This window comes from Rhodnius prolixus, unplaced genomic scaffold, assembly GCF_049639745.1.
Source record: "Rhodnius prolixus isolate KJV_2025 unplaced genomic scaffold, Rpr scaffold_8, whole genome shotgun sequence".
NCBI classification, from domain to species: Eukaryota; Metazoa; Arthropoda; class Insecta; order Hemiptera; family Reduviidae; genus Rhodnius; species Rhodnius prolixus.
The window spans coordinates 1,092,301-1,119,953 of NW_027411593.1; the positions used below are offsets into that span (position 1 = coordinate 1,092,301).

At 32.2% G+C, this 27,653-nt stretch overlaps 1 protein-coding gene across 17 annotated transcripts in view; it reads right to left on the reverse strand.

Moving 5' to 3' along the window:
* The window catches only part of Asator (tau-tubulin kinase asator), a 105,095-nt gene that overhangs the window by 523 nt on the left and 76,919 nt on the right, over positions 1-27,653 (reverse strand). For 6 of the 17 annotated variants that reach the window (XM_074121273.1, XM_074121268.1, XM_074121278.1 and 3 more), the window contains 12 exons: positions 26,827-26,997; positions 24,055-24,173; positions 23,537-23,716; positions 23,217-23,401; positions 22,928-23,057; positions 22,386-22,512; positions 21,361-21,480; positions 20,865-20,988; positions 20,512-20,607; positions 18,329-18,610; positions 15,066-15,250; positions 10,655-11,349 (listed from right to left, as the gene is read on the reverse strand). In XM_074121273.1, coding sequence (XP_073977374.1) covers positions 11,231-11,349; positions 15,066-15,250; positions 18,329-18,610; positions 20,512-20,607; positions 20,865-20,988; positions 21,361-21,480; positions 22,386-22,512; positions 22,928-23,057; positions 23,217-23,401; positions 23,537-23,716; positions 24,055-24,173; positions 26,827-26,997 — 1,838 coding nt within the window. In that variant the 3' untranslated portion in view covers positions 10,655-11,230. The other 11 variants (XM_074121277.1, XM_074121270.1, XM_074121279.1 and 8 more) reach the window with 11 other exon arrangements.

Consider the following 27,653-nt stretch of genomic DNA (forward strand, 5'->3'; position numbering starts at 1 on the left):
AACAGTTCTTTCGTTACAGACTGTTTATCACCGAAAGAGGCCATGGTGACAGTTTCTATTTAGTACATTCTAGCCGTCAGCACTCGATCTTGACTTGCACTGTACTGAATCTTGCGTCGTCAATGTTTTCATCGTGTTAATCCAAACATAGTGTCTGTGCGCAATTTTCTTTCTACGTCAAACATTAAAGGTACACATTAAAGCCTAATCGATTAGTATTAGTATTTCGAGTTTAAAAAAAATCGTCGTAACCGATTTCGTGGTGAACGAAAATTCTTAAAAATCCCTTCTGCAAAGTAGCACTTTTATTCGGTTGAATTCAGTAAATAGCTCATTTTGGAGTCTTTCGAGGGCATCTTATTGTGAACTCTCTTCGATTTTCAGTTTAAGAGTTATGGTGGATAATGCTCGCAGACATATTTATAAATACAATTTTCCTCTGAAATCTGCGGGATTGCCAATGTCTCGCTTAAATGGGATAAGAGAAAGTAAGAATACAAAAATCAGATGTGTCTTTCTGTTACAAAGATTATCGAAATTCTAATTTATTCCCTTTATCAAACATGAAATACTAAACCACATTTAATTTTTAGTTCGTAATACGGAATTTTAGCCACGCATTTATCTGCATTCTTATATTATACCAGAACAGGATTGTACATTGTACTGAATTATACTTAAGAGCAGAGACTACCAAACTCCAAACACTTAACAAGTGCCTTAATCGAATTGTCCTTGGATAATGTTTGAAATAAAAGTTATCGATCACCATGGATACAACTAGTAAACAAAGTTTACAAATAATCGAAAATATTTTCGTAAAAATCTCGTAAAAGTGAAAAATGCTACAAGAATTGAAGAGGCACTTTAGATAAAAGTCTAACCACTCGCTCTTCCAACAGTGCCCTTATCGAATTTTCATCGAAAACTGTTACAGTTCAAAGTTATACACCAACTAGAGTACAATGTGTGGACTAAGTAAAAAGGAAATCGATGGAGCCCTTTTCCTAGAATGCCAGTCGACTAAGAAAGTAATAGTATTAATGGAAGAAAAATTCACAAACAGTAAGTAAGCAGTTATCATTTATGTAGCTGTCCGAGGGAGGGATACTTATTCCCGTTAATTGTGCAGTTCAAGGGTATAGCATCGTTTGGATTCAAAACAGACTACTAGGAGCTCATTCGAGTTGCGCCTCTTACTTCACCAACTGCTCTTAATCGAATTTTCTAAATGTTTTGCGATCCACTCACAGGACTTTCATAAGAGATGAAATTTTTTTCGAAACTATTTTTACTAAAAAGTTAATGAATTCATCAATGTTGTACATGTTAACTTTAAAGACAGCATTAAAAAAAATCTATTAGGAAAATAGAACTAAGCAAATTTTTTTTAAATTTAGAATTTTGCTTACTCTTTAATCCTGATTATATTTATATTGGTGATAGGCCCGTACATTACACTCAAATGGCCCGTTAGAGAAAAGCCAAACCTTTTCCTCGCCCAGAAGTGCCCAAAATTGATTTTTTTTCCGGGAAATTTGTTCAAATAAAAATTTTAAACTTCTTATAAGAAGTAAGTACACGAATTTTAAAGAAAATGTTGGTTGCCCTTTCGAGAAAATCTAAAAAAAACAGAGAAATATTTGCCGTAAATTGGCACTTTTGCGTTGGCTTTGGTTTTCTGCCATAAAGCTGATTGTTGGGTCCACTGGAGGCGCCTAAACCTATAAATTTCAATTTCTGCGATTTTCCGTTTTTCACAAAAATATACACTTCTCAGACACATGTAAGCATTCAAGCCAATTTGTAAAAACCTCTTATTTGGACCTCGAGAACTCATAAAACATTTCCAGCGAAAAGTCGAAATTGAAATTGAACAAAATCGCAATATTTCTCATTTAGAGTGGCAAAAAAAAAAGAAATTATGAATTATTAAGAAATTATTCATGGTAATGTGACGGTGAGTCCCACTGAGAATAACTCACCTTCACAAGAAGAACTTGCACATCATAAATGAGCCACTAATAAGGTGAATCATTCGTGTCGAATCGGTGGTTATAACAACAACAAAAATCTAGTAAGAATTTGTTTCCTTCCTCTTACTACAAGTGCGGAATTTTAAAACTATATTAGATATTTCATCGCGGAGTTAAGAGTTTCTGCTACGTTTTAAAACATTTGGTTTACATACGTTTACAAAAAAAAAAAAACATTTTTTATCATTTACCCTCAACGGGTTCACTACTTGAATTTTCGACCAAAACTCGATTTCGAGTATTTGAATCTTAAAAAAAGTAAAAATCTGTTTAAATGAATTAGAGCCCGTTTATTCACGTAACTTTAGTATAATTCAAAATGTCCTGCCAAAATTATACCACTTAATAGAAGGTAGTAAACTATTTTTACGCTCTACAATAAGGAAAACCTGTTGAAATAATCAACTATCACTAATGAATGGTAAGTGCCATAAAACTAATTGAAGCAATCATCTCTTAAGGTACATTATGTACGCATTATTTCCATCTAGCTAAATTTTTTAAAGTAAGTTTTCCTCATACTAGTCTTCTGTTTAATGACTGATAAATCGATTTGGATAAGATTCGTCAGAGAATGACATGATCATTACAACTTAGCGCAGAGCCGCACGCCTATTACTTTGAACCTGAAGCCTTCTTATTTCTTAATCATCTAAACAAATGCATAAATACTCAATATGAATTTGCATATTTATGAACTTCTTAGAATATTCACTCTAGTGAAAAAAAAACCTTGGTTATTTGATCATTAGTTTTTTAAATAATAACTAAATTTTATTGTTCTTTGTTTATCACTTAACGTATATTTAGTGCAAGCTGCACTAAACTGTAGTTTTACAGAGAATCTGGGAGGAGCGTGAGATATAAACATAAATATTTTCAAGTTAGGGCCTCTTTAATGACGATATGTTAATCAAGTTTAAGGTAACCAACATTTAACAGCCGCTGTAAACTAATGGCATTTATAAACTTCCGAGACAAGTTAAAAATTTCTTCTTAAAAATTCAAAATTTACTGACTTTAAGGTTAATTCTACTCAAGTTTCTTCCTATGATCTCATGACTAGGTGGGGTAACGTAAGGGGAAGCGGATAAGCATTTGAAGGAGATAGATGTTTAACTTGGACCTTGCGAATAGAGGATAAGGAGGGTAAAACCGTGGACCTCGCAAAGAGGGGAGGTTTTACGTTCTAGACTTCAGGTTGCAGGTACAGTACAAGCTGCTATGTTTTCAGGAACAGTAAATAAATAAATTAATAAATAAAATTTTCCTCTATCGAAACATGTGAGTAAGAAAATAGTAAAAAACGAACTTTTTAAATATATTTCCTACTCATTAAGTTAAACAAAAAAAAATTTGTGGAAAACACCGAAGCATTCAGAGAATAAGTTCAAGGCGATCGAAAATGTTTATATCTACGTTCTTGGGAGTTTATACAAGGAAAATGCCTCACTCATATCAGATATCCAAGGACGGATTAAAATTCACAATTGCAACCTGTCCAACGGAATAATAGATTACTTTAAGGTTTGGTTAATAAGTGTGCGAGCAATCTGCGAGCTTGACGTCACATTAAAAAAAAAACAAACTTAAAACAAATAGAAAAACTTTCGTTCTTTACGTCAACTTTGACAACCATTAGATTTCTGGTAGATGATTAGATTTATCTTGTTTACTACAATTATACCTTGACTGAACTGAATCGGGAGCCGTGAAGGGTTAATTATATGTTAGCATCTTTTGTCTCAATCAGACTAAGCGGACAAAGGAATTAATAACTTGTGCAGCTATAACTAAAAGTAACCATGACCCTCATTAGTCAAAAATTAGCATTTTGCGTTTGCACGGATGGTTGTCAAGGAACAATTTCAGAGGTACCGGCGTCCACTCGCTGATAGTAGCCTAAACTGACAAACGCAGGCTCAATTTAGGGAGGCTTGAACTTTTTTACGAATTCATACTCAACGCAGAAGATAGTAATCAGCCATACTATTGCGGTTTTAATGCAAAAAGAATTTTATGTTATTCAAATGTTTTGACAATAGTCTATCTTCTTGTTGTGTAATTAGTGAGTGTAGTTCCTTAGAAATATTATAATGATATTCTGTCATTCTTGGTTAATTTTCTTTTTCTTTTGCAACCATTAGTTTTCCTAGTATTACCTCACCTTTGGCTGGGTAAAATGCATTAAATATTAATTATTCTACAAGATTATCCTTTAAACAAATTTCATTCTGCCATTAATAAATGATCATTTCTGCAGTCTAAATTAAGTATTCAAACATGTTCTAACTTACTATAAAGTATAATGTTCAACAAGTAGTAAAATATATTTATTGAAATTAAATTCATTCACGTAGTACTGAGCCAAGTTCCTTTAACAGCGTTCAGCATGAAAATAATGAATGCAAATCAGATCTTTGAAATTCAAGATACAACTTGGAATCATGTATTCCGACTCAAAGGAACAAAAAAAAAATACTGGAAATTTTTAGATAAATGACAGAAAAAAATACGACTTCTTTTGCAGAAACTATCACAATTATAAAAGACAAGGTCGATTTTATGTATGTATATTAATTTTTTATTTTGACCAACTTGAAGACACTGAATACGAAGTAATTCCAGAAGTGTTTCACGCTTATTCATTTTTCGAAATTCAGTATTGAATAGAATACTGACGGCTGAAATTTCAGTCATTTCAGTCAAATCTATAAACTGATGAAAAGTTGCCTTTGCCACTTCTAAGATGGTGTGTTAGTTACTTATAACACTGATAATTATTTGAAAGATACTGTTTAATTTACATAAACTGTGTGACCCTTACCAAAAGAGGTCGTTGGCAATCTAGGCGATATAAAGGTATTGAGAAAATTAAAAAACAAACAAAATGAACGATTTTGTTTTTCTTCACTGTTTAATTGCGAAATATACATATTTACGTTCATTCAACTCACATTCTTCTTGTTTTTCAATTTTTTTTTTTGTATCATTTATTTGTTAATTTATTTTTACTGCAGTTCACGAGTGTTTTTTTTTTTGTAATCTTTCTCTCTGTTCGTTCGCGCTCACTAACATAAAAATATCACAACTTTGAAAAGAATAAGGCTCATTTTCATGAAATACAAACAAATCTACAAAATTCTTGGGTTTTTTTTCCACTTTTAGGGAGGATTTCATACTAAATTATTTTTCTTTATGCTCCGTTGACTCTTCCTTAGTTCACTTCAAGATTTTTCAAGCAAAAACAAGATTTATAAATCGTAAAAATCAAAATTTTTCTTATCATTCTTTGTTCTTTTATTTTTATTTATATCACATTTAATTAGTTTTACTAATTCGTGTGTTTTCAGTGTGTATTTTTGTCGTAATTTTTCGAGAGAATTAAGGAGAAAATAAGTAAATCTACTCCTCAAAAATTTTCAAACTTTGTGAAGAATTTTACAATAATAATGAAAGCAGAGTAGTTTTTAACATTCTAAGGAACGCTATTTTTTTAAAAAAAGCACAACTTTGAAAAAATTTAATAAATGACTAACGAAAATCTCCTTTTCTTCTTAGATTAAGAAAAAAAAAAAAAATAGCATTTACAAGAAATCTATGAGCCCTATATTACAAAATTGACTAATGAATGTTCATTTGTATTATAAATTTCTTTTTTTTCTGTCTCTTGAAATATTGGCTTGTTTATTTTTTCCCCGTTTTTTTTTTAAGACAGAATTTACATCTTTATAAATATATCTTGTTGTTCTTAAATAGAAAAAGCATTTTTATTAATACACTTACTCTACTTGTTCTCTTAACTTTATTTTTTGTTTAAAATAAATAGGTCATTAGTAAATAGGCATGAATAGTCTATTATGGTATTTCCCATATAGCACAACCAGTGATCAAAATCGTTTTTAAAACTAATTATCAGGCATATATTAAAAAAAAAGAAGATTTTTGGAACTTTTAAAAATAAAAAATAAATAAATATAATCTGAGAGAAAAAATAATTCAACCTTTTTTTTTTACACATGGCACAGTTTTCGTTTATTTAATCATTATAATTCTTCACCTTTAGGTTTCTCTCTTAAATACCTTAAATTAAAAAAGAAAAAAAAAATCTCAAAACTCAATAAACATATTTAAAAATAACAACACTATTCCTATATGCTTCTATTATTTCAGTTATTTAAAAATTGTAGTAATTTTCTTTAACATTTTTTTTTTCTGGAGTTTATCCATTCTCGGAATTTTTTAAAGAGGGTGTTACAATAAAATTCTCCAATCAAAAAAAAGGGTCACAAAATGTCGAACGCAGACAACTTTGTAAAGGCGATTTAAACATCACAACAGATGCACCAATGCAATGTACGGTTCAAAAAAGCTCACGCAACTTGGGTGCTCATGAGTACAATGTCCTTTAACTTAAAACTTCAAATTCATTTCTCGTTGGGCAGAAGTTAGATCTACTTTGCCTCGTAAGGAAGCTATGAATCAAATTTTAGAAAAATATGAAATATTTTAATTCAGTTCCACTACGAAAGTATGTTCAACTCGACTTATAACATTTAATAAAATAAAGTCTTGCAAATGACTTCTATATATCTTACTGATAAAGTGTCAATCAATAAATGCCTTTAATTAGTCAATTCTGAATTAATTCTCTTTTAATTTGACTTCCTTTAAAGAAGAGAAAGAAAGAAACCTTTATTTTCATTTCAGCTCCACCTTATTTTAGTTTTGCAAAATCAGTCCACAGTTAAAACAAAGACAAGTTTCCCCAGGATCTCTAACTTTGTTTTGTACTAAATAATAGAAAGCTGAAATTTGATATTTGGTTTTGGTACCAGTAGGGAAGTATACAGTAAGGTATCGATTAAAATCTGCCAATCGGAAGTCATTATAGAGAGGATTTTACGTTTTTAATGATTTTCTACAAAATTAGTTCTACGTTTTAAGTTGGCATCATTGCACACTCCAACATTAATAACTTTTATTATAACCTTCTTCCAGGGAAATTCCATTAATTAAGAATACCTTTTAATGTGCTTATTCAGTAAAAAAAATGAACAGCAATGAAACCTACACAAATTCAATAAGAGTGAAATATGTAATCGAAATTTCCAATTTGAAAAAATCTGTTGAATAAATGTGCCATTTACTGAATAGATATTAATATTCTTTGCGATTTAATTTTTTGAAAATAGTTTTACTAATTTTGTTTGGATGTCATTTAAATTTGAAAACAGACATAACCTAACCTTTATAAAGTTGATCTAAGTTGGACATGTTAGTTTTGTTTTGAAAGCTCCCAATTTGTAATATTGTACAAAGAATATTTACAAAAAGAGTGAGAGAGAAAGAAAGAGAAACAAAAAATAACTGAACAAATTATTTAGAACACCTATTTATTATTATAATATTTACTTTTTACAAATATTTTCTCTGTATTTTTATAATTTCAATACAAATAAAAAATTAAAAGAGACGAAAAAACAAAATTTCGATGAACAGATATACGAAAAAATTTATCTTTGGTAAACAAAGTCCATTTTATTTATTTGACCATCTACTAATTATATATATATATTTATATTTATAATATTTGTGTAATAAATATTACATCTTTAAAATTCACACTTATTTTTTTTTTACTTTCAATTTTTTTCAAAAAAACATTGCCGTAATTAATGTTAATTTTTTTATTTACTAAACTTGTTTTTTATTTCTTCATTGTAATTTTATTTTTTCTCGACTTTGTAAAAACTACAGCGATGACTAGAGTATTTTATGTTGCACACGCTTCTTTATCTACAAAACAAATTTTTCTAGTTTTTATTAATTTTTAATTTTGGTTGTCTTTCTTTCCTAAGTTTTACTTTTCTTAATTTTTTCCTTAAAAGTGAGTGAACTTTTTTTTTTATTAAAAGAAACTATAACGATCAGAGAAAAAAGAATTTAGGCTGTCCAAAAAGTTAGTACAGCTTTTTGGGAGGAGGGGAGATTAGCCAAATTGTATAAATTTTTAAATAAAACCGTTTCCTCTATAAAGATTTTAAAAATGTATATTCTGAGTTATGTCAATTGCTTTTGTATAAAAATGAGGCGATGAAGTCTAATTTTGGTCTAAAATGAGAAAATTCACGTGGAATATTGCAGGGGACTCCACTGACGAGATTTTTAAAGGGGGAAAAAAAAAGCGCTTATCATTTATTGATGACTAAAATGTGGTTTTAATGTGGCACGTATTTTGCGACTTATTTTGGTATTAACTTTTTAGACGTTTAATTCTATTCGTATAGAGGAGAGGGCCTAATTTAATAAATTATTTTAGTATAATTAATCCTTAAACTTCGCAATAATGGAGGATACATTTTTAGAGAAACAAACAAATAATTCAAAAAGAAGAATAAAAAAACTAAATTCTTGTACAATCACAGCTGATTATGAATTTTGTTTCTAGAAAAAACGTTTCTTTATTTCTCTTTTTCTTGTTATTAATTACAATCACAATAAAAATTGAGCCTGCCCACTTCACAGATATCTACGAGATTCAAGTATTGGTTTAATTATCTCTTTGTCATTAATTTTATTAAAATTTATACAGCTCGATGAAAATTAATACCTTATACTTTGGACAAATAATAAACAATAGCGGTAGGAAAGCACTTCTTTTTGGGAGGGGGGTGTTAAAGTTAAAAATTAAATTAAAATATTCAAAAAAGAACATAAAATTATTACGACGTACATAACCTTCCTGTTTCTTTATATATACAAATAAAATCAGTAATGGGAAATTTTTGCAGGAACTTAAGTTTTAGATAAGAATGACAACCTAGCTGGTATTCATGATAAATAAGAAAGTAGACAAGCAGTTCAAATTACCCTCAATGTCGTCACTTTTTATTTCTAAATGGCATTTCTCTACTTTGATACCAGGAACTAGACCAGTCACATTTTTCAGAAATCTTGGCACTCTGTGGCATCACAGCCCTGACAACACTTACAGCTCTGACCAATTAGAACGAGGACATAATCTCTGTTGGAGGGAAACATTGGTTCTTAGTTTCACTTAAAATCTAAGGAAGGTGGTGCTCAGAATATCTAGGAAGTGATTCCTTGCGAAAAGTTATTGGATGTTATCACAGCAGCAGGGAGCGGTTACCCCAGGACTGTTGTCAACCTGCTCTCCCTAGAACTGTTGAAATCGATTAAGGTCGATCCTCTATTTCGTTGGAGGATTATTTAAACTAATATTATCTAAGACCAAATATGGCAAATTAATGTATTTGCCAGAATTTAAGTAGAGGTTTTTTCCTTAATTTTCTTCCACAATCGGGGTCGACTTAAATTTGGACTCGACCGGGCTTTTCAATTATTTCGTAGTTTATTTTTGTTTCCACATTCGTGATGGGGGACCTTATTTCAGTTTATATCAATAATAATTAAAGTTTTTAATTTTCCCATTTACAAAGTCCAGGACTTATATTTCTTTTACTTTAACAGTAAGTGCAGAGTATATTTCGAATACATGACAAATGGGTAGGCAACTTTTATTTTGTTTAAAAAGAAACTATGGCCAATTACATTTGAAAGCGAGAGGTCAACCTATATTTGAGTAAATACGGGACTATTTGGGTAAATACGGGACTATTTGGGTAAATACGGGACTATTTGAAGAAAGAATAAAGTGTTAAAAGGCAAATCGATAAAAAATGAGAATAACAATAAATCGAAACAAAAATTCTTTTTCACTACGTTTAGCGTCAGCAAGCAAAGTTGAATGGACCCTTAGATTAGAAAATGTATGTACGATTATATACTCGTATATAAAAACAAAACAATCAACAATGTTCTCTACATTAATTTAGAAGTTGAGATTCAGTAAAGATGCACCATTACAAGAAACTGGTTTCGTAAAGATCGTCAGGGTCATAGCTCTCCACAGCGGCTAAATACCTCTCTTTAGTCAACACAGTGTCTGCGTTAGCCGAACTCTTAAACTCATAGCGTTCAACTTCAATAATTTAAGTTTTATCGATCTAAATCTAACCTCCTGCATATTTCCCATAAAAACCATAAATAATAAATTAATAACGAAATAATAAACTTTTTTTAATCTTTTTAATAATAATAATAATTTTATTATATAAATAAAGGATGTGCCAGGTTGAATTGACCATACTAAAGCAGGAAGTTTCTGCGTCAACAAAAGTTCATACAAACCGTGGTCTGATTCCCATTTTCGAGAAAGCGGCCGTTTTTCTTATTCTTTATTACTTGGCAGCTTTTTTTTGTTTATAATAAAAGTGACTAATGTCTCGTGGGTAGATTGTAGAATTATAAATTTAATTACACTGACCTATAGAACATTAATTTTCGCTGATATATTTTGCCTCTCATTTGAGAGCTTAAATAAAAAATAACTTCGTCGCAATCTCTCTTTTTTTTCAAGCATCAATAGCTTTCATGCTCTTCAAATTTATACCTCTTCTCTCATTTATTTCATTTTGTGAATACATTTTCTGGTTTATTCGTAGAAAATTATGAATTTTTATTTTATTTTAAGCTCTTAAATGATGTCATCCCTTGTATTATAATAACAGGCAAAATTACATCATTCTACGGAATTTTTTTTTTTTTTTTTTAATAGTTTAATTAAATTTACTAATAGCTGAGGGAAGCCGGAAATTAAGAGACATTTAAAAAACATAGTTGAGGGCATTAAAGTTATTAGTTTTCTTTGAAGAGGTGCGCAACCATCTCCTCGCCTATAGCCAATACAACCTGGATATATTTATAATAAAGAGGAAAAACTCTGTAGAAAATAAAATTTAAAATAAATTAATAAAGTATTAAAAATTATACTTTTTTCTTTTTTTGTTTATGTTTACACAGATAAGTAAAGTTATCACATTTATTAAATAAATTTATGAATTAAAAAAATAAACACTAAGACGAAAATTGGTTAAAAAATAACTATAACATTAATAATTTTAATTATTTGTATTAATAATGTCATAACTATTTCATTATTATATTTGGACAATATACATACATTAAATTAATTAAGCTAGTGAGTTTTAATGACCTTTAAACTCAACTGATTATGTTTGTTAGAGAAAATTAGGCTAACAAATTACGGAGACAATGATAATAATATAGGAGAAGACGTGAAATTGTAAAAAACTAACGAACCAAAATATTTATAAAATAAGATGGTTACTCAAAAATAATAATCCTAGATTTTTGGAAGTGCAACAACTGGCATCACTCCCTGGCAGCGCCTTCGGTTGCCGCGGCAACTGGATGAAATCTTCGACACCTGTTTACAAAAATTTAAATAATCACATTCACAATAAAATGCACGGAGGACAGTGTTGCGGGGTAAAGTTCCTTCCTGCCCTTGCACTGTGAGTGTGGCCGATTATTTATGAAGATGAATATTCACCGGAAATGGGTTGCAAAGAAAAAGACATTTTTTACAACCAAGATCCATGCAATTAAAAACCCATCCAAACACGTCTCGATATTTTACCAACACAGAAGACGCAAGACGATTAAGACTGCAGTTAAACTAATTATATCCAATTTCAAATAGGTTGTTCAATTTTAGCTTTTTTAAGGACTGCATCTTAGAAATAGCAGTAATATTAATTTCCGGGTAGGAAATTGGGTGCGAAATATTTACACTGCTTCGTCACCAATTCTAATTCTTTACGTGTGGGTTCCTTTTCCACCGCACACCAAATATCATGAATTATCCGTATAGCAGACCATAGAAAATGCATTTCCAAAAATTTAGGAAACAGCGTAAATATAGGGGCAAAATTTTTAAGCCTCCTCAACGAACAATTGTTAAGTCGGTCAGGTGGTGAACTCGACATCAGACAAGTAAAGTAAGTCACGCCGAAGACTCTTCTGTTTTCATACGTTGAAAAATAAATTACCAATTTCAAAAGAATCACGGCACTCCCTTCTAAGAGATGGCTCACTTGAGCACCAGGGTTCACTAGTTGCGGAACTGTGGTTTAACATAATACTTCTACAGATCCAGCTCGGCATTTAGCTGCATATTAAATTCATAGCAACAATTTGCGCGGTTCAGTGGTATCCACAGAAATGGCGCAAAAATAATTCATTAAGTAAAGTAACCACAAATTTTTTCAGGCCGCGTTTAACGTCCAACTACCAATTAGATATCAAAGATGAAGGCGGAAGTGTACACTATACTGTAAAAAAAAATTGTCTAACAGATAAAAAGCAACTACTCCCACTGGCTAACCGATGCATCACAGTCGCTACTCCATCACCCGACCCTGAGAATTTAGTATACTGAAGAACTTAAAGTTCAGTTGATTGGAGAGAAGTCGCGGAAACCATATTGAGCGAATTCTACCCTTAAAGAAGCTGTTTTATTCAAACTCAAAATTTTAACAGCTCATTAAGTCCTAGTTGATATAATATAAAAAGTTAACAGTAAAGTATGTATTTCTGGCCGTCCCCGAACACAGCTAATTGGTAGCTGGAAATTAAGCACCACCTGAAAAAATTGGCGATTACTTACTCCATTTTACTGTAATATAAAATGGTAGAACCTACATATGACACTACCTCACTTCCGGTAAAAAAATAACAAAATATATCATCAATGGAGATTTACAAGTAAACTAACTTCAAAAGTGCAAAAAAAATCATTGAATGCACCTTAGGGGTAAACAAGAGGAAAAAAAAAAATACGAAAAGTCCGGAAGGGACAATGGAACAGATGGAAAGAAAACTGAGACAACTTAATTTGCCAGAGGTTTTAACGCTAATTCCTTCTTGAAACGACAGAACTAACGAACAATTCCCGAAGTTCAGAACACATTTGTGATGCGAATTAAATGAAAAATCCTTATTGCAGCTCTTAAACATTTTCGCAGCAACCAATACTTCAGAGCAGCAACCAACACTTCAGAGCAAGCAAGCAATAAATAAATGGAAGCAATTAACAGAAATCGCACAAATTTTACGCAATTATGACTACAAATACCATATCTAGTGTCAACGATAAAGAATTAATGTCCAAGGAGATAGATAATGTTTGTTTAAACACATGCGACGTGCTTCAACCGTGAAACTGCAATAAATGAGCCAATGCAATAAACTGGAAGAAAAATAATAACTAGAAATACAGTGCATTTAATAATTACAAAAAATACAATAAAAAATAAGCTTGCTGGATAATATTGATTTAAAAACATATATTGAATGAATACTCTTATACTTCACTATGGGAATCTTCCGTACGATGAACCTACCGAATAAAGTTATTCAATGAATTAATTTAGATATAATTGAAAATAAGGACTTTATATACATTTTTTAAATTTGGTTAAAAAAAATGTAAAATAGAAAACAAACATGAAACAATTTTATAAAAATATCATCAGTTATTTAATAGGAATAAACTATAACACAAAAAATAGCGCTACCTGTATTTTGATCCACGACATGCAATCGAATACTTCACCAATGTCGCTTATATGGATATGCTACAGAAAAGCATCTAAGACATACCTTAGCACTTGAGTTCTACATACAGCCACGTTAAGAACAGAGTAATGGAGCAGCGGATAGACACTTCTCCAGAGATCTTAGCGTCCTTGCGGGTAAGCCAGCCTAACACAAACTTGTATTTGTAATAACACCCTAAGCTCACACACAATATTCGTAGAACCTGCAAGCATAGGTGATGTGTTGATATTTGGGTTTAGATTGAGCCCCAAAGGATAGAAGGCAGAATGGCATAAGGGGCTAGTCTTGAGAGACATCAGCTGGTCCGGTGTAGGTTTCTCTCATTACGTGGACTTGAGCGGACCTTCACAGAAAGCTCCCTAGAAGAATATTATGATTCGACATCTTTGACAAGATCGCATACTAACTGAACGAGAAAATAATTCATTAATTCCGTTATATGAGATTTTAGTACTGAAAAGTGGGAATATTTTGTAATATTTAATCGTGATTGTTTCTTTAATAATAATAACACTAACATTATTAAAATAGATAATTAAATAATAATTCATGCTCATGCGCGAACCTAAGGTGTTTATGCAGGAGTTAACAGGAGCGGGATGTTGGAGTGTAGTGACTGCTCTGGTCTAGGCATTGCGCAAAAGATCTATTTCACTTCATCCATTCGTCTCAGACCACATTACTGTTAAAAATATTAAAAAATCATTCATTCCTGATTAGTTTTGGACTACCCTACCATTTAAATGAAGTTACATCATTACCTACCGTAGCTGTTTTTAAATAGACTCAGTACTGAAATTAAAACATAAAAATAATATGGGAAGGAGTTATCTCAGTGGTCCAAGGCCAGAAGCCTGCCCTAGATTTTTCTCTTCTATGGAGTAACTCTCAGCACTCTTTTTGGTGATGGCAGTGCGTCTAAATTTCCAGAGGGTGGTATAATTTGGCGCCTTATAAAAAAAGGCTATGAGTGAATGCTGCGTTAGTAGGGATGGGCCTTATCGCTAGTTTGATCCTCAACCTAGGTCCAGTCACGCGAGCTACTGGACACTCCAATAACTAACACTCCAACTAAATTGACCTGACGTTCTGAACAACAGAGAACAGATGAGGTCTTGTACACTTAAAATATTGCCAACAGAAAGCCGGTTTTTGTCACTGTTTCCGATCAATTGATTCTTGAACTCAGGGCTTACGGTTTGAATAACTTGATTTGGAATGACATTGTTAGGAAGAGATGTTAAGGTGCAACGAGGGATATGTGTACTGTAATTGTTGAAGTAAACGGAACCAATAATTTTTTGCTTTGAAGGTCAAACATATCAGCCATACACACAAATCCATTACTACATTATATAATAAGATTTAGGAACAAACTACACTCTAGGCACTAGGATCAGGCTGCTACTAAAGACTTACGAATAAAATATCAATGCAAATAATAATTTTTAAAAAAAATTATAATAATATAAAAGAGACGAAGGAACCAAAGGATTGTGTGGAAAGGAGATAAAAAATCACCTTGCATTGTTCTCTGGAGGAAGGCCATCTGGGAGTGGAGGTCTCGGAGGTATACCGTGTAGTCCAGCATGTCCGGACGAGTCAGAGTCCCGTTCGCTGTTCTCCTCGCCCGGTGGAAATGACAGGAGGTGAGTAGGTATACCTCGCACCCTAAATTATAACTGGTTAACAAACTGTCCTTTTCTCTGTATTAAATGTCAATACAAATTAGGCGAAGTTAATGGAACTATTATAAAATATGTGCAACAGAAGAAGAATAAACCTATAGATTCTAAAAAAAAAAAAACGTTCTCAGCTTGCTTCGTGATAAATATAAACACATAAAAGCTCGTCTAAGGGTTTGGTAATCCTTAATTCCCTTTCAAATGAACAGAAGTCATTCCAATAAATCAATATAAGTGCTGGAGAGTGTTAATCTCCAGGATTCTACAACTTGAAGAACAAGTTTCTGAGCATTATTGCAGTGGACTCTAGGACATGTGGGTCAATTAGGTAATAAATCCTAATAGAGTAGGCTCCTAGAAGCTTCAGTACAATGCAACATCCTTTGTAAATGTTTGTTTAGCTAAAAGAATAAGGCAGAGCTCACTTCACACCCCACTTGCAAGATATTTACGACGGAAAAACGAAGTCCGAAAGCTTATTGCCGATTCAAACAGGGAACGTAAAACACAATGTTGCGCCACATGTTGTAATGTATGGATGTCCGACATGACAAAAGATGTCCCAAAATTCTACGTCTATAAAATCTGTGTTCTGACTAGGAAAACCTAATCAAAAAACTAGATGCAAGCCTAACTAAGGCTGTATTGGTTTCCCTAAATTTTATTGACTTTTAAAATATTTCCTCCAATGAGATTTAAGTTCTTCTAAAAAAATCTATAACCTATGCCGACTTTCAGTATTATTTTTTCAATTATACTGAGAGCAATGAAAATATCGACAGAATATTTTCTCATTTAATTGTTATTCCACTGCAGTAATTTTGTTGAACATGAACTTATAGAGAGTTATTTCAACATCAATTTGATTTCCAGATGTGGTCACGAAGAACGATCCAGGTACAGACTGTGGGGAATGTGTTCCCAGCTTCACAATCACTGCAGATTGTATAATGCTTGCTCTTCGTACAGTGCTTAAAGTGCCACCGTCATAAAGATTAGATACGGTTTTCATGTAAGTATAACTGGCCCCAGAATTCTTTACCCAACAATGTCTAAGCTTACCTTCACCGAACTTACAGTTCTTATTAAGATTAATTTCCCAGTCACAATTCATTTCGTGACAAGCTTAATACAGAGAAATGGGTTAAAAAACTTTCAAGCTTTAAAATTTAAATATTACTGTCCTATTTCAAAATGTTTACATTTAAACTTAAAAAAAAAGTTAGTATGCAAAGAATCTACATGTTAATAAATATCACAATAAAGCAATTAACTATTTTAATATTAAAAGAAGACTTTTATTTATTTTTAAGCATTATTAACTTAAAATCGTGGTGTTGTAAATTGTGTGGTTGAAATAGCGATAATCTGAATTTTGCTAAGTTACATGAAAATGAAAATATATGACTTTAAACAATAAAAAAGGCAATTTCAATGAATACTGAATCAGTTTTTGAACGAATGACAATGAATACGATTCTTTATTGTAAACATTTAGAGTGTATCTTAAATTTAAATTATGAGTCAAGAAAAAGCACCGCCCAAATTTACAGGCATGAAACATTCAGAGTTAACGGAAATTTAACCAAAATAGTAAATGATGGAGGGGAAGAAGACATAACTTAAAAAAGTTTATTCAAATTAAGTTTGTTCGAAGGCTTTATTCAATAAAAAAAATCAATAAGCCGTTTAGAATTTGATGCGTTAAAGTACAGCACTGAACTTTTGCTATTCCAAGAAGTGCTCTACACGCAGCTAACAGAGCTTGAAAGGAGATGATTGTCGATATGCATAAAACAGTTATCTCCTTTCATCAAAGCGAGCTTCGTTTGGGGGAGCCGATAACATTCTTTCAGTGAATCGAATATAAAGATCTTGATACAAGAGATCCATCAATCAATTTTCCTCACAATCAATAAGCAGCTTCAGTAAGCCTGGGATGAGGTACCAAAGGATGTCATAGGTCATCAATTTCGAAGTCCCATCGAGTATGATTTGTCGGCTATAGTGACGATATGCATTATTAACTTCTTTATTTGTCATTCCCTCCATCATAGCTTTTACTACTTAGATTTCCAGCCTACATTCTTCTGAGTGGTGTACTTTTTCCCCACGCTGTTTTATTGATTTGTATATGAAGATTTAATTATAAAATAAAAGAGGTCAGTTTTTATACTAAGTTCTCTAAGTACAACAATTATATCTATATCGAGAAAGTTTCCTTTAAGGCTTAAAGATCCGAGGAAAAGTTCAACTGCTGATCAATGCAGTCAACTCAATAAATTTCCAGGCTGCTCTTCGCTCAGGAGAAATGATGTTTGACGACGACAATCGAAATTTATGACTACTAAAGATCAAAAAATGAGTAGTCCATATTGGGTCAGAAAACAACAATTATGCCATGCATTCCTAAGCAATAAAAATCAAAACATAATTGGTGATATAATAACTAGTAAAATAAGTTGCCTAGCTTAAACTTTCCCATCCGCTTGAGGAACAGCCAGCGAGTGAAAGAGAAAGATAAATTGACGATAAGACGATAACCTGAGCCCAGGACAACATCTGAATAGCAGGAGCCTTTCATCAGAGCATTAGGTGATATAGGTTTTCTAACCAAATCTATGGAATTTAATCTTGCTTTTTCTCCGCCCAAAGATTCCGAACAAAACTTGCTCACAACCCAAAAGTATTGGTCGTTAGAGAAATAGATGTTTCCTCTTCTACCAAACACTTCACATAAAAGAGAGTCTGAGAGATGTCCTTGAAAGACAAAATGCGACTTCAATATCTAAAAAATATGTAAAAACTACTCCTATTTGTGTTTATTTGTATCATAGCTAGTTTACAATGAAAGCCACAAAACTGCCCCTATAAAGAATCACTGAAGTGAAGAACGATAGATCAAGTCTGCAGATGTTTACATTTGTAAAGAAAGCTATTTACACAATTTTATCGAAAATATAACTTCCTGCCACTATTTTCATTCCTCACCAGAAGAAATTAGGCAAACCTTCTTTTTTTTTTGCTTAACATTTTTATTAGCCTGAAATGAGAAACCTCTTTGGAGATTGAGAATCTAAATAAATGCATAATAATTACCTTGGTACTATACCGACCACAGCCCCGCCACCGGCGTCATAAAACCTACGGGGCCTGTTAAATCTCAACTGTAGTTGAGACTGGTCTGTGACGTATTTCTCAACGTTGCGCCGTCTTCTTAGACCAGGCGTTAACTGTTTCTCCTCTTCCAGCTTACAGTGCGGCGCTGTCGCGCTTCGCCGGAGATCGTGTCCTGCTGCGCCGCCGTTTTCTTCACCAGCGCTGGGCGCCGGCCATCCTAACCGGCCCACGACTTCACCACTTCCTTCTACGTTTGTATACCTATCCGGAGATGGACATATATTTTCACAAAATGTAAACCAAAATTTCATCTCTATTAATAATGATTTTCTTTATATAACTGATGATAAAATTTAATGAAAAAATGAGTGTTGTGTAAAAAAAAAAAAATTGTAATTTTTCTTTTATTGTTTAAACACAATAAGATAAATGCTACAAGCAAATAATGCAAAAACTACATAAAACTACTAGATAAAACTGTCCGCCTATCATAGCTTGAATGCAATTACTATTATCGAAATTCTGTTTCACTAAATTGTAAAAAAATTCAAAATCTTATTGAGGGAGTAATAACTCCTAAAATCGTCTTAAGCTCTTAACCTGGTAATGTTTGTAAAACAGATATCTTGAGAGCGAAAATATGCTCACACTATAATTCTAAATTTAACTTCTTCCTTTAAATTATAACTTCTACACTTTTAATTCCAACTGCGACTTTCAGAAACCAATTTAATTTCTCCTCACATTAAATGGTTTGTAAAAACCCAGACAGCCCTCTGCACTAGATCTTTTTCGAAGTTATTGATCTTCATAATAACGTAATTAACATTCAGGTGTCGAGAAAAACTCAGGTAAAATTTGTCCAAAAATCTTAGGAAAAATCAACAATAAAGTTCTACAACTTGGAATTTAACCACTGTTAACTGTTAAAGCTGGTCATTTGCCTTGTAGATCGCAAGCTGGGCTTAAAATCACCTCTCCAACAGAACCGAGGGCAGGAATGGAGAGGTATCCCCTAAAAAGCCGCATAAGTATTTTCAGCTAGTCAGAATCTAGAATAAAAAATGTGGCAAATTTCCATCTTGTTGCATAGAAGTTCATTCTCAGCTCATCATGTTTGCTTTGCTTTTACAATCGGCGTTTTCTTTTAATAAACACCTCGTCAACTTAAATTTAAAATTATAATATAGAGCACAATTTTAAGGTACTTAGTTGGAGATGTACGCGGTCCGCGAACTCTTGAAGTTATTTACGTAGCTAAATATACCCTTGCTCTAAATCAATATACTGGACACTAAATAGCACAAACATGCTGAATTTCAAGACAGAACCGTGTCCAATGAAATATTTATCTTAATACAACACCCACACTCAAACTAACATGCACATCTCTGCTCACAGACCAAACATCTCTAAAACGATGACGTGTATCCTCATCGCTGCAAATCATCATTCTCCCAAAACTCATATCACACCATTTATCAAAAACCTTTCGCATCCTTTTTATTACCTTTCTATTACTTTGTGTTTACCAGATTTTCAATTTCTCAGTCACCAAACTTCATCGTGATCCCGTGCAATGTAAAAGATCCCGTGTTCTTAGCCATAAATAACTTTTATAACTCCTAGCGCCCTCTCATTTAGCTTACTGCTTAATCTATAAGAATTGCATTTAAGCTATCTTTTTGCGGGATGAAACATGCATTATTTTCTTATTTCACTGGAAAGATAATTTACACAAAGCCTTAAGGCTATTTATTTAAATGTGTACAAAAAAAAGAGAGAAATTATAAAATATATTTATATTTACTGCACGTAAAATAAAAATAGGCGACTTTTAAGCATGCAAAATGTGAATAATAAAAAATGGCGCACATGCAATTTTAATGTCACTGCCTAAAAATAATACTTTTAATAAAGATGAAAAAAACTATCTTCATAAAAAGCCCACTTGATAAAACTCTCGAATATGGAAGAATTGAAGTCAATTATCTGATAGTAATCAATCCGGTATATAAATATATATATTATATTTCAGAAATATCATATGTAAAATGAATTAAGAGAATGAAGATGAAGGACCGCTGATTGGGAGAGCTGAGAGTTTACAAGGTATATTTTGTTTATAACCGTGCACAATGTTTGATTAAATCACCAACTACCTTGAGTCTAAAAGTATTGCATCTGTAAGACTACACCGAGGACTCTTGCCGACCACTGGCACTGGTATTTTACTCCCCTTACCGACGGACTTATGCCTGAAGAAACAAAAATGTTATGTGGAGAACAAAAAACCAAGAAAAAGAAAATGGAAAAACACACTCCTCACACTTTTCACATTTCAAAGAAAAACCATTTAAAAAAAAAACATAAGGATGATGGTGGAAGGAGGCAGAAAGATGACAGGGTTTCCTCTTTATTTTCTGTCCCTTTCTTGCATTTAAGAGTTAGTATTTAAGATTTTCCAAGGGAAAAGAAAAACTATTGATTAATATGGGAAGAATAATTCATGTACCTGCTGTCCACCTCCTTTACTGGAGAAAGATTGTGCTTATCTCTGCTTGATTCTTCTGTTGCATCATAGTACAGAGATGTCGTTTCTTCTCTGCCCGTGCTGACAGGGCTAACGCCGCCTCTTCCTATAGTTTGACGTCAACAAATTCAATACTACACTGTACAAAATATTCAAAAAATAAACTAGTGCTGTCATAAATACTGGCACAAATGTTCATCCATAGCTTTCTCGGTTTATACCTAAGGTCCGACCGTAAAGAAACTACCCCGAAGAGCAATATCAAACAAAATTTACCTTTTGAATATTGTGAATAAAAACAAATAATAAAACTATCCCACTTGCTTTATAACACTTTGAATAAAGGCATTTTGAATATCTAATTCTAAATTAAATAAAATTTGTCTTTTAGCAATACGTTTGAGTTTGATAACTTATTTCATATTGTAGTAGTATTTATGACAACACTATGTTGAGTTCATAAACTGAGATCAGATACCTTTGAGCTCTGATCGCCTAGTTTCTCGAGTCATTTGAGCGGTTTGCGGTGATACATCGTTGGATCTATCTACCACTCTAATTTCTAAACGCCCAGATACAGGTTGAATTTCTATATCTTCTGAAAAAACATAAAAAACAAAACTAGTGTAAAACTACAACATTTTTGAGAATAATGTATATTTCCAATTATCTTTAAAAAAAAAAAAACTATTTTTAAAAATTAATTATGTTTGAAAAAAGTTCAAAACAAAAGCGGAAGCCTGACCATTTATAGAATTTTTTTTAAAAAAACTTTTAATACTTTGATCTAAAAAAAATCTAATAGGTAAGGAAATGATTAAGGTATTTTAGAAGTAAAGCCTGACTTTAACTTCCTGATGAACCTGAAAAAAGAACATTCTCGCAAAAAAAATGAAAATTAATACTAAGTTAACAAATAATCGTTAAAAACTAAGCAATCAAGTCAGCGCAATTTGGACTTCCGGATGTTTGATATTTAATCTGATATATTTTATACCTATTGTCAACTTTATATCTTTACAGGTAATACATTTTTTTAAAAAATCTAAATTCCCTTAAATAAAACCTTGATGCAGGAAAGTAAAGAACCTACAGATGTTATCTCATTCGGGAATATTCGAACGGTTTCTCTGGTGATGTGATAACAGCACTAAAGTCTGATTCTACAAGGTATGAGCTACGGAGAGTTTTCAATAAATTGAAAAATAATTTTCCACATATTTGGATTTAATGCAGGCATTTTAATAAACAACTACAGGTTTACTGTCCACCACTGTTGAAATCGGACCAAACCCCTACCATATACTATGGAGCAGGCGTTAGGAACCAGGTTGACTATTTCTGCTTTACACGATCGCGGTACTTCCTCTTACTAGTAAGAGAATACTGTAGATATTCTTAGAGATAACACTCTAAATAAAGAACGGTTTTACCACTCTAAACAAGTCTGACCTAAATCTTATGAAAATTAAACGAGTTACAAAAAATTCTGAACTAACTAACCATCATCAGCAGTCGTTTTCGCGGTGACAAGTGATGATTCTTCTTTATCTACTGATGACTTCTGTTTATCACCTTCCTTCTTTATCACGCCGTTTTCTTGTACTTTTACGCTGTTCAACGCCATAGCCTGTACAGTTTAGTGTACACATATATATTCATCAATTTTACTTATAAAAATCTATTATTGATGACATTTGAATAAGATTTCTAGATTAGATAATTTAATCTTATTCAAACATATGTTGATCCTTCATTAGACGATTTCCAATAAGTGTAATATGTGGGTGATATTAAAACCACTATTTCCATTTAATCCTTTTTAGTTTTCTTTAAAAATACTCTTCGGATCACCCTGATACGTATGCTGGTGTTTTAATTACAACCAATTTTTAAAAAAGTCAACTGGCAGTCTAAAAATTAACATTCCAGGACGATTGCTTAAATATTTTTCTTCACGTCAAAAACTTCCATGTTAAAAACCACTTTTTCAATTATTCAATATATAACTTAACATTAACAACCAATGATGATATAGAACTCACTGGTAAGCTTCGTTTTCTTCTAACGTTTCTAGGTTGTGTACTACGGGAAGCAACATTTCTCATTACATCTACAGAGTAAAGTACGTCATCAAACGCTGCTTGCTGTATAAGAGGTGGTTCTAGTCCGCTCCTAGAATGCAAAAAAAGAAACATTACCTTCTAATTGGCTTCCAACAACAATGAAAGCCTATCTAAACTACTAAACGATAAGATTTTTTTTATTATTATTATGAAAATAGTGGCTATGGAAAAAAAAGACAAATCTGGTTTTGAGAGAGGAAATATTTACCTAATATTAAGGCCAATTTGTGGGACGCTCCAAGCTCTAGGTAGCATTGGTTGTAAATGAGGAAAATTTTCTATTCCAGCTATGTTTAAACAGTGTTTAGTTTTCCTATCAATTTTAACTTCCGGTGGTTGTATCTGAGGTTGATTAACTAAATTAGCATTATTGTTTCCAGAATTATTTGAATGCTGAAAGATAAAAAACAGTTCATGAATAGTTGGAGCATTTTTTTTACTCTGCTAAATCAGGTAACAGAATATCTTCTAGAGTTACTGCAGTTGGTTCAACTTTCAGCGAAGACGAATATTCTAAAAAATATTAACCTGTACTTGAACATTTTTAATACAACTATGCCTAGTCGAGTCTTCACTAATTTTCGACAGATGACCATCCTGTTGTGCGCTTTGTGAGGGATGATGGACAACTTGTGTCGTCGGAGTTTGCTTTTTCTCAGCTGCATTACTAGCATGACTTACTCCATCTACAGCTGTAAGTTGTGGCTGCTGTAAAATAAAACGTAGACTGAGTCTTGGAAAAGAGAATGAGCCAAACATTAATTTTTAATTAGAGAAAATCTCAAAAACAAATAAAGTTAGATGTTCAGAGGTATGCAGTCAAAACACCAAGTTTAAAGAAACTCTTAGAAGAGTTTCCCTTCAACCCAGTTCCCATAAAACTCACGCGATTGCATACTTCCTCTTACGGTACAAAGGGTAAGAATTATACAGAAAAAAAACGTCTTTCTTGTTTTAAAACTTTATGAAAACAATTTTTAAAATTCCAGACAGAAGTTTCTTACAAAAAACAAATTAATTAACGTCTATCATAATAAAAATCTTACAGAATTTGCAAGTGCCAGTTTATGTTCCGGACTAGGCATATTCTCGCCTTTCCATTCGTTGTCGGTAGTTTCTTCTGAGTCGTCAAACTGAGACTTCCATTGGGAAACCAATGTCAAGCCTAGAAACAAAATAACCAAGTTTTTTTGTTTGTTTGCTTTATTTTTAATAAAACCATATTATTTATATTCGATAAAATTACTAAGATGGTACATCTAACTAAAGACGGCCTACTCCAAGACGCGGCATCTTGATGACTGTTGGAAGTGAAGGAGGCTGCATGGTTAAGGATTTAAGCTAAAATAATATGAATTTTCATTTTTTTTTTTCTCCAAGTTATCTTAAATTGGAAGATCAACTCTTATAGAACTTTCTAAGCTTAAAATTCTGGCAAATTGGAAGTAATTTTTTTTTTTTTTTTTTTTTAATCTAAATGATTTATTTATTACGAACCTCTTCTTGATTAGGATTATTATAAATAAATCCCGTCTTAAAATCCAACTCAGATTTTATGAAGTACACTGTAGAAACAGAAATACAAACTTCTATGCGCACTAAAATCCTCAACAATGTAATTTTGCTTCATACAGTTCTAGTTTGTTAAATAAACTTTTAATAGTCCATCAAAAATCTAAGAATAAGATGGCTAGGCAAGGCATATACCAGAGATAAATGAAAGAAGTTGAAAATAAATTTTCAAAGTTACACCATCTAACTATCATCCATAGAGATTCAAGAATATTTGAAATCATGAAAGAAACTGAAGAACTATGTTTAGAAAACCTTAAAAACAGGAGAGAAAACAGATTAATCTTAAAGGATGCTCAATGGTTCTTTTCAGAAGAAAACTTACAATTCTTCTTGTAGCAAATTTGCGAGTAGAAATTGAAATTGTTGGATAAAGGAACTGAAGAGTGTTTTTTTTTTTCACAGGCTATCATAGTTAATAAATAATGAAATTAGGCAAGGACTTTCAAATATTTTCTGTTGCTGAGCAGAAAGATAGAACTAGTTTCGGCAAATGGATGTCTTGGAAAGGCCGGCGACTTATAGAAAACCTGAGCGTAAGAATTGTGATGCTAGTTGATGGTTTCGCCCATTCTAGGTTTGTATTCGTGATAGTAAAAACCTTACAAAAAGAAGACTTTTCATGTAGGTATCACAATAAAATAAGATTATGTGCAGACCTCGGATCCGCCTAGTGTGGCTGGCAAATAAATAAAATATAATGTTTCAAATTCATTTTTTACAAAAAAAAAAACCTTTTAATTAAAAATAAAACAAACAAACAAAAATCACACCATGCTAACTCGAAAATGGGAGTCTACAATAATTCAACCGGATATGAAATTATGTTATATACGTATAAATAATTATGTACACATTATTTACTTCGAAAACAGAGATGTTTAATTCTAATTTTTTTGTTAGAAAAACCAACAGATTGAGTAAAACAATTAAAAATATTCGAAAAATTAAATAAAGAAAGAGAAACAAAAAAGAACCAAGAGTTAGGGAAGGTTAAGTAATAATTATCGCCCCTATTCTAAAGATAACTAGAATTCAGTTCCTTACATTTTTAATTTAATTTAGATATAAACAGTGAACATACTTAACAAGAAGGAGCAAATCGTTTCAACTGGTAACTTAATTAAAGAATAACAAACCAAATTAAACCTCGAAATAGGTACAGCCAACTTTCAATAAGTTGAAATACAGAAAAAGGATTCATTCTTTATACCATAAAAAAACGCAAATATTATTGTCAAAAGTTCTGACTCACATTTTCTTCGAACTCCGAATACTTGAATCAATTTAATTTTGCAAACATTACACATTTAGTAAAGCTGTCATTAGAGCCTACGTTCAAACCGAAGCAGAGACAGACCTTAAAATGAATTTTCATACAAAAAATTGTAGATCTAAGGGTATGTTACGTATTCTAAAAATAATTCACGTGAAAAATTCAATTAGTGACGAGGCAATTCTGGTTAACAAATTTAAAAATTTGAAATTTCAGCAACAAATTACAGTTTATAAGTGGAAGGTCCTCCTTTACGTAGAAACGACATTTTAGAGGAAAATCTATCCACAAAAATTTTCAGAGATACTGGAAAAGAGTAGAGAAAGAATCTTGCAAGGGAAGAAGGGAAAAAGAAGTTTAGAGCAGGTAATAACCGGGAGAGCTTTTCCTATACAGAGCAATGGAGTAGCAGACCTGACCAAGCGAAAGAAGACCAATGCAAATGTAGAAACAGACGTCAGTTTGATGCAGCTAAAAATACTAATAATTTATTTACTTTCAGCTTGCAGCTTTTTACCTTACTTCGGCGATTGTACTTTTGGCCCTCTAGGTTCACTTTAATTAGCATGCAGCAACTTCACATAAATTGTCAACTTACCTAATAATTTTCCAAATTTTGGGTTCATTCTTTTTGAAATCATTTTATAAAGAGTCATGCTTCAAATAGTTCCTTTGTAATGTCTTAATATTTAATACTTGTTGAAAATTGACTGTTTTTAATAAAAAAACAAAAAACTTCCAATTTGCTGTAATCTAAGTTAGAAGGGACTATAAAAGGAGGTACCACTTGACATGCAACAGTGTAACGGAGCCCAAATGCAACCTCCCTTGGTACCTACCAGTTGGAAGGACATTGCGTGCATCACCGCCTACTACCTGTTGGTCGGCCTTCAACGTCACAGTGTTCATCAACTGAACCCCAAAAAAGAAAGAACTACTTGTGAGTAAGAAGAAGGAATTGTCTGATTACCGCCACCTCCTTTAGTGACTTGCTGAGTGGCTGAGAGGTTGTCATCGTCGATCAGTGCAAACTGGGTCACGGACAGGTCACGATTAGCCTTGCCGGTCGGCCCAAGAGGACGCGAAGAACCAACTCTTCGACGACTGCTGCGTACTGCTACGTCTGGACCAGTAACTCCCGCTGAAATAATATGGCAAACAAATATACATATATAAATATGATTAGGTTGGAACTATTTTCACAGAAATCAAAAAGCTTATTACCAAATCCTGTCATAAATACTGATTCAATAGCTTGATCCAAAATTACTTTGTTACTTTGTGAGTTTTTTTAAATTTATTTGTCACACTTTTCACTATTTTGCAGAAGTTATGAGTTGAAGTCAGAAAGAATCTTCCATTGATTAAGTAACATGGAGTAAGGTTAAAAAAAACAAAACCTTTATAGCTCTTTACAGAGGAAGCAAATAAACTGCTTAAGAATCTTATAACTCTCCATACTCTTTGTATTAATCAAGGGAAACAGCGAGCCCTCCACTTTTTCAGAAAAGATTCCCGTTCCGAGCTTCAGTTAGCACAGAAGACGTCATTGAGCTATGATTTCTCAATAAAGGGCACTTTGGAGAGAGAGGATGGATGGACATCCCTCTAAGGTGCCATTTTAGCTCAACAGACGATCCTATCACACATAAATTCCAAGTTCAAAAGAAATTATTTAAAAAAAATAATAAAAAAGTGCTAACTTTATATACGTCACGGTCTATATAGGAAAAGCAATCATTAAATACATTGCAACATATAAAATAGCGTTTAATGCGAGATTCTACCTAAGACTGG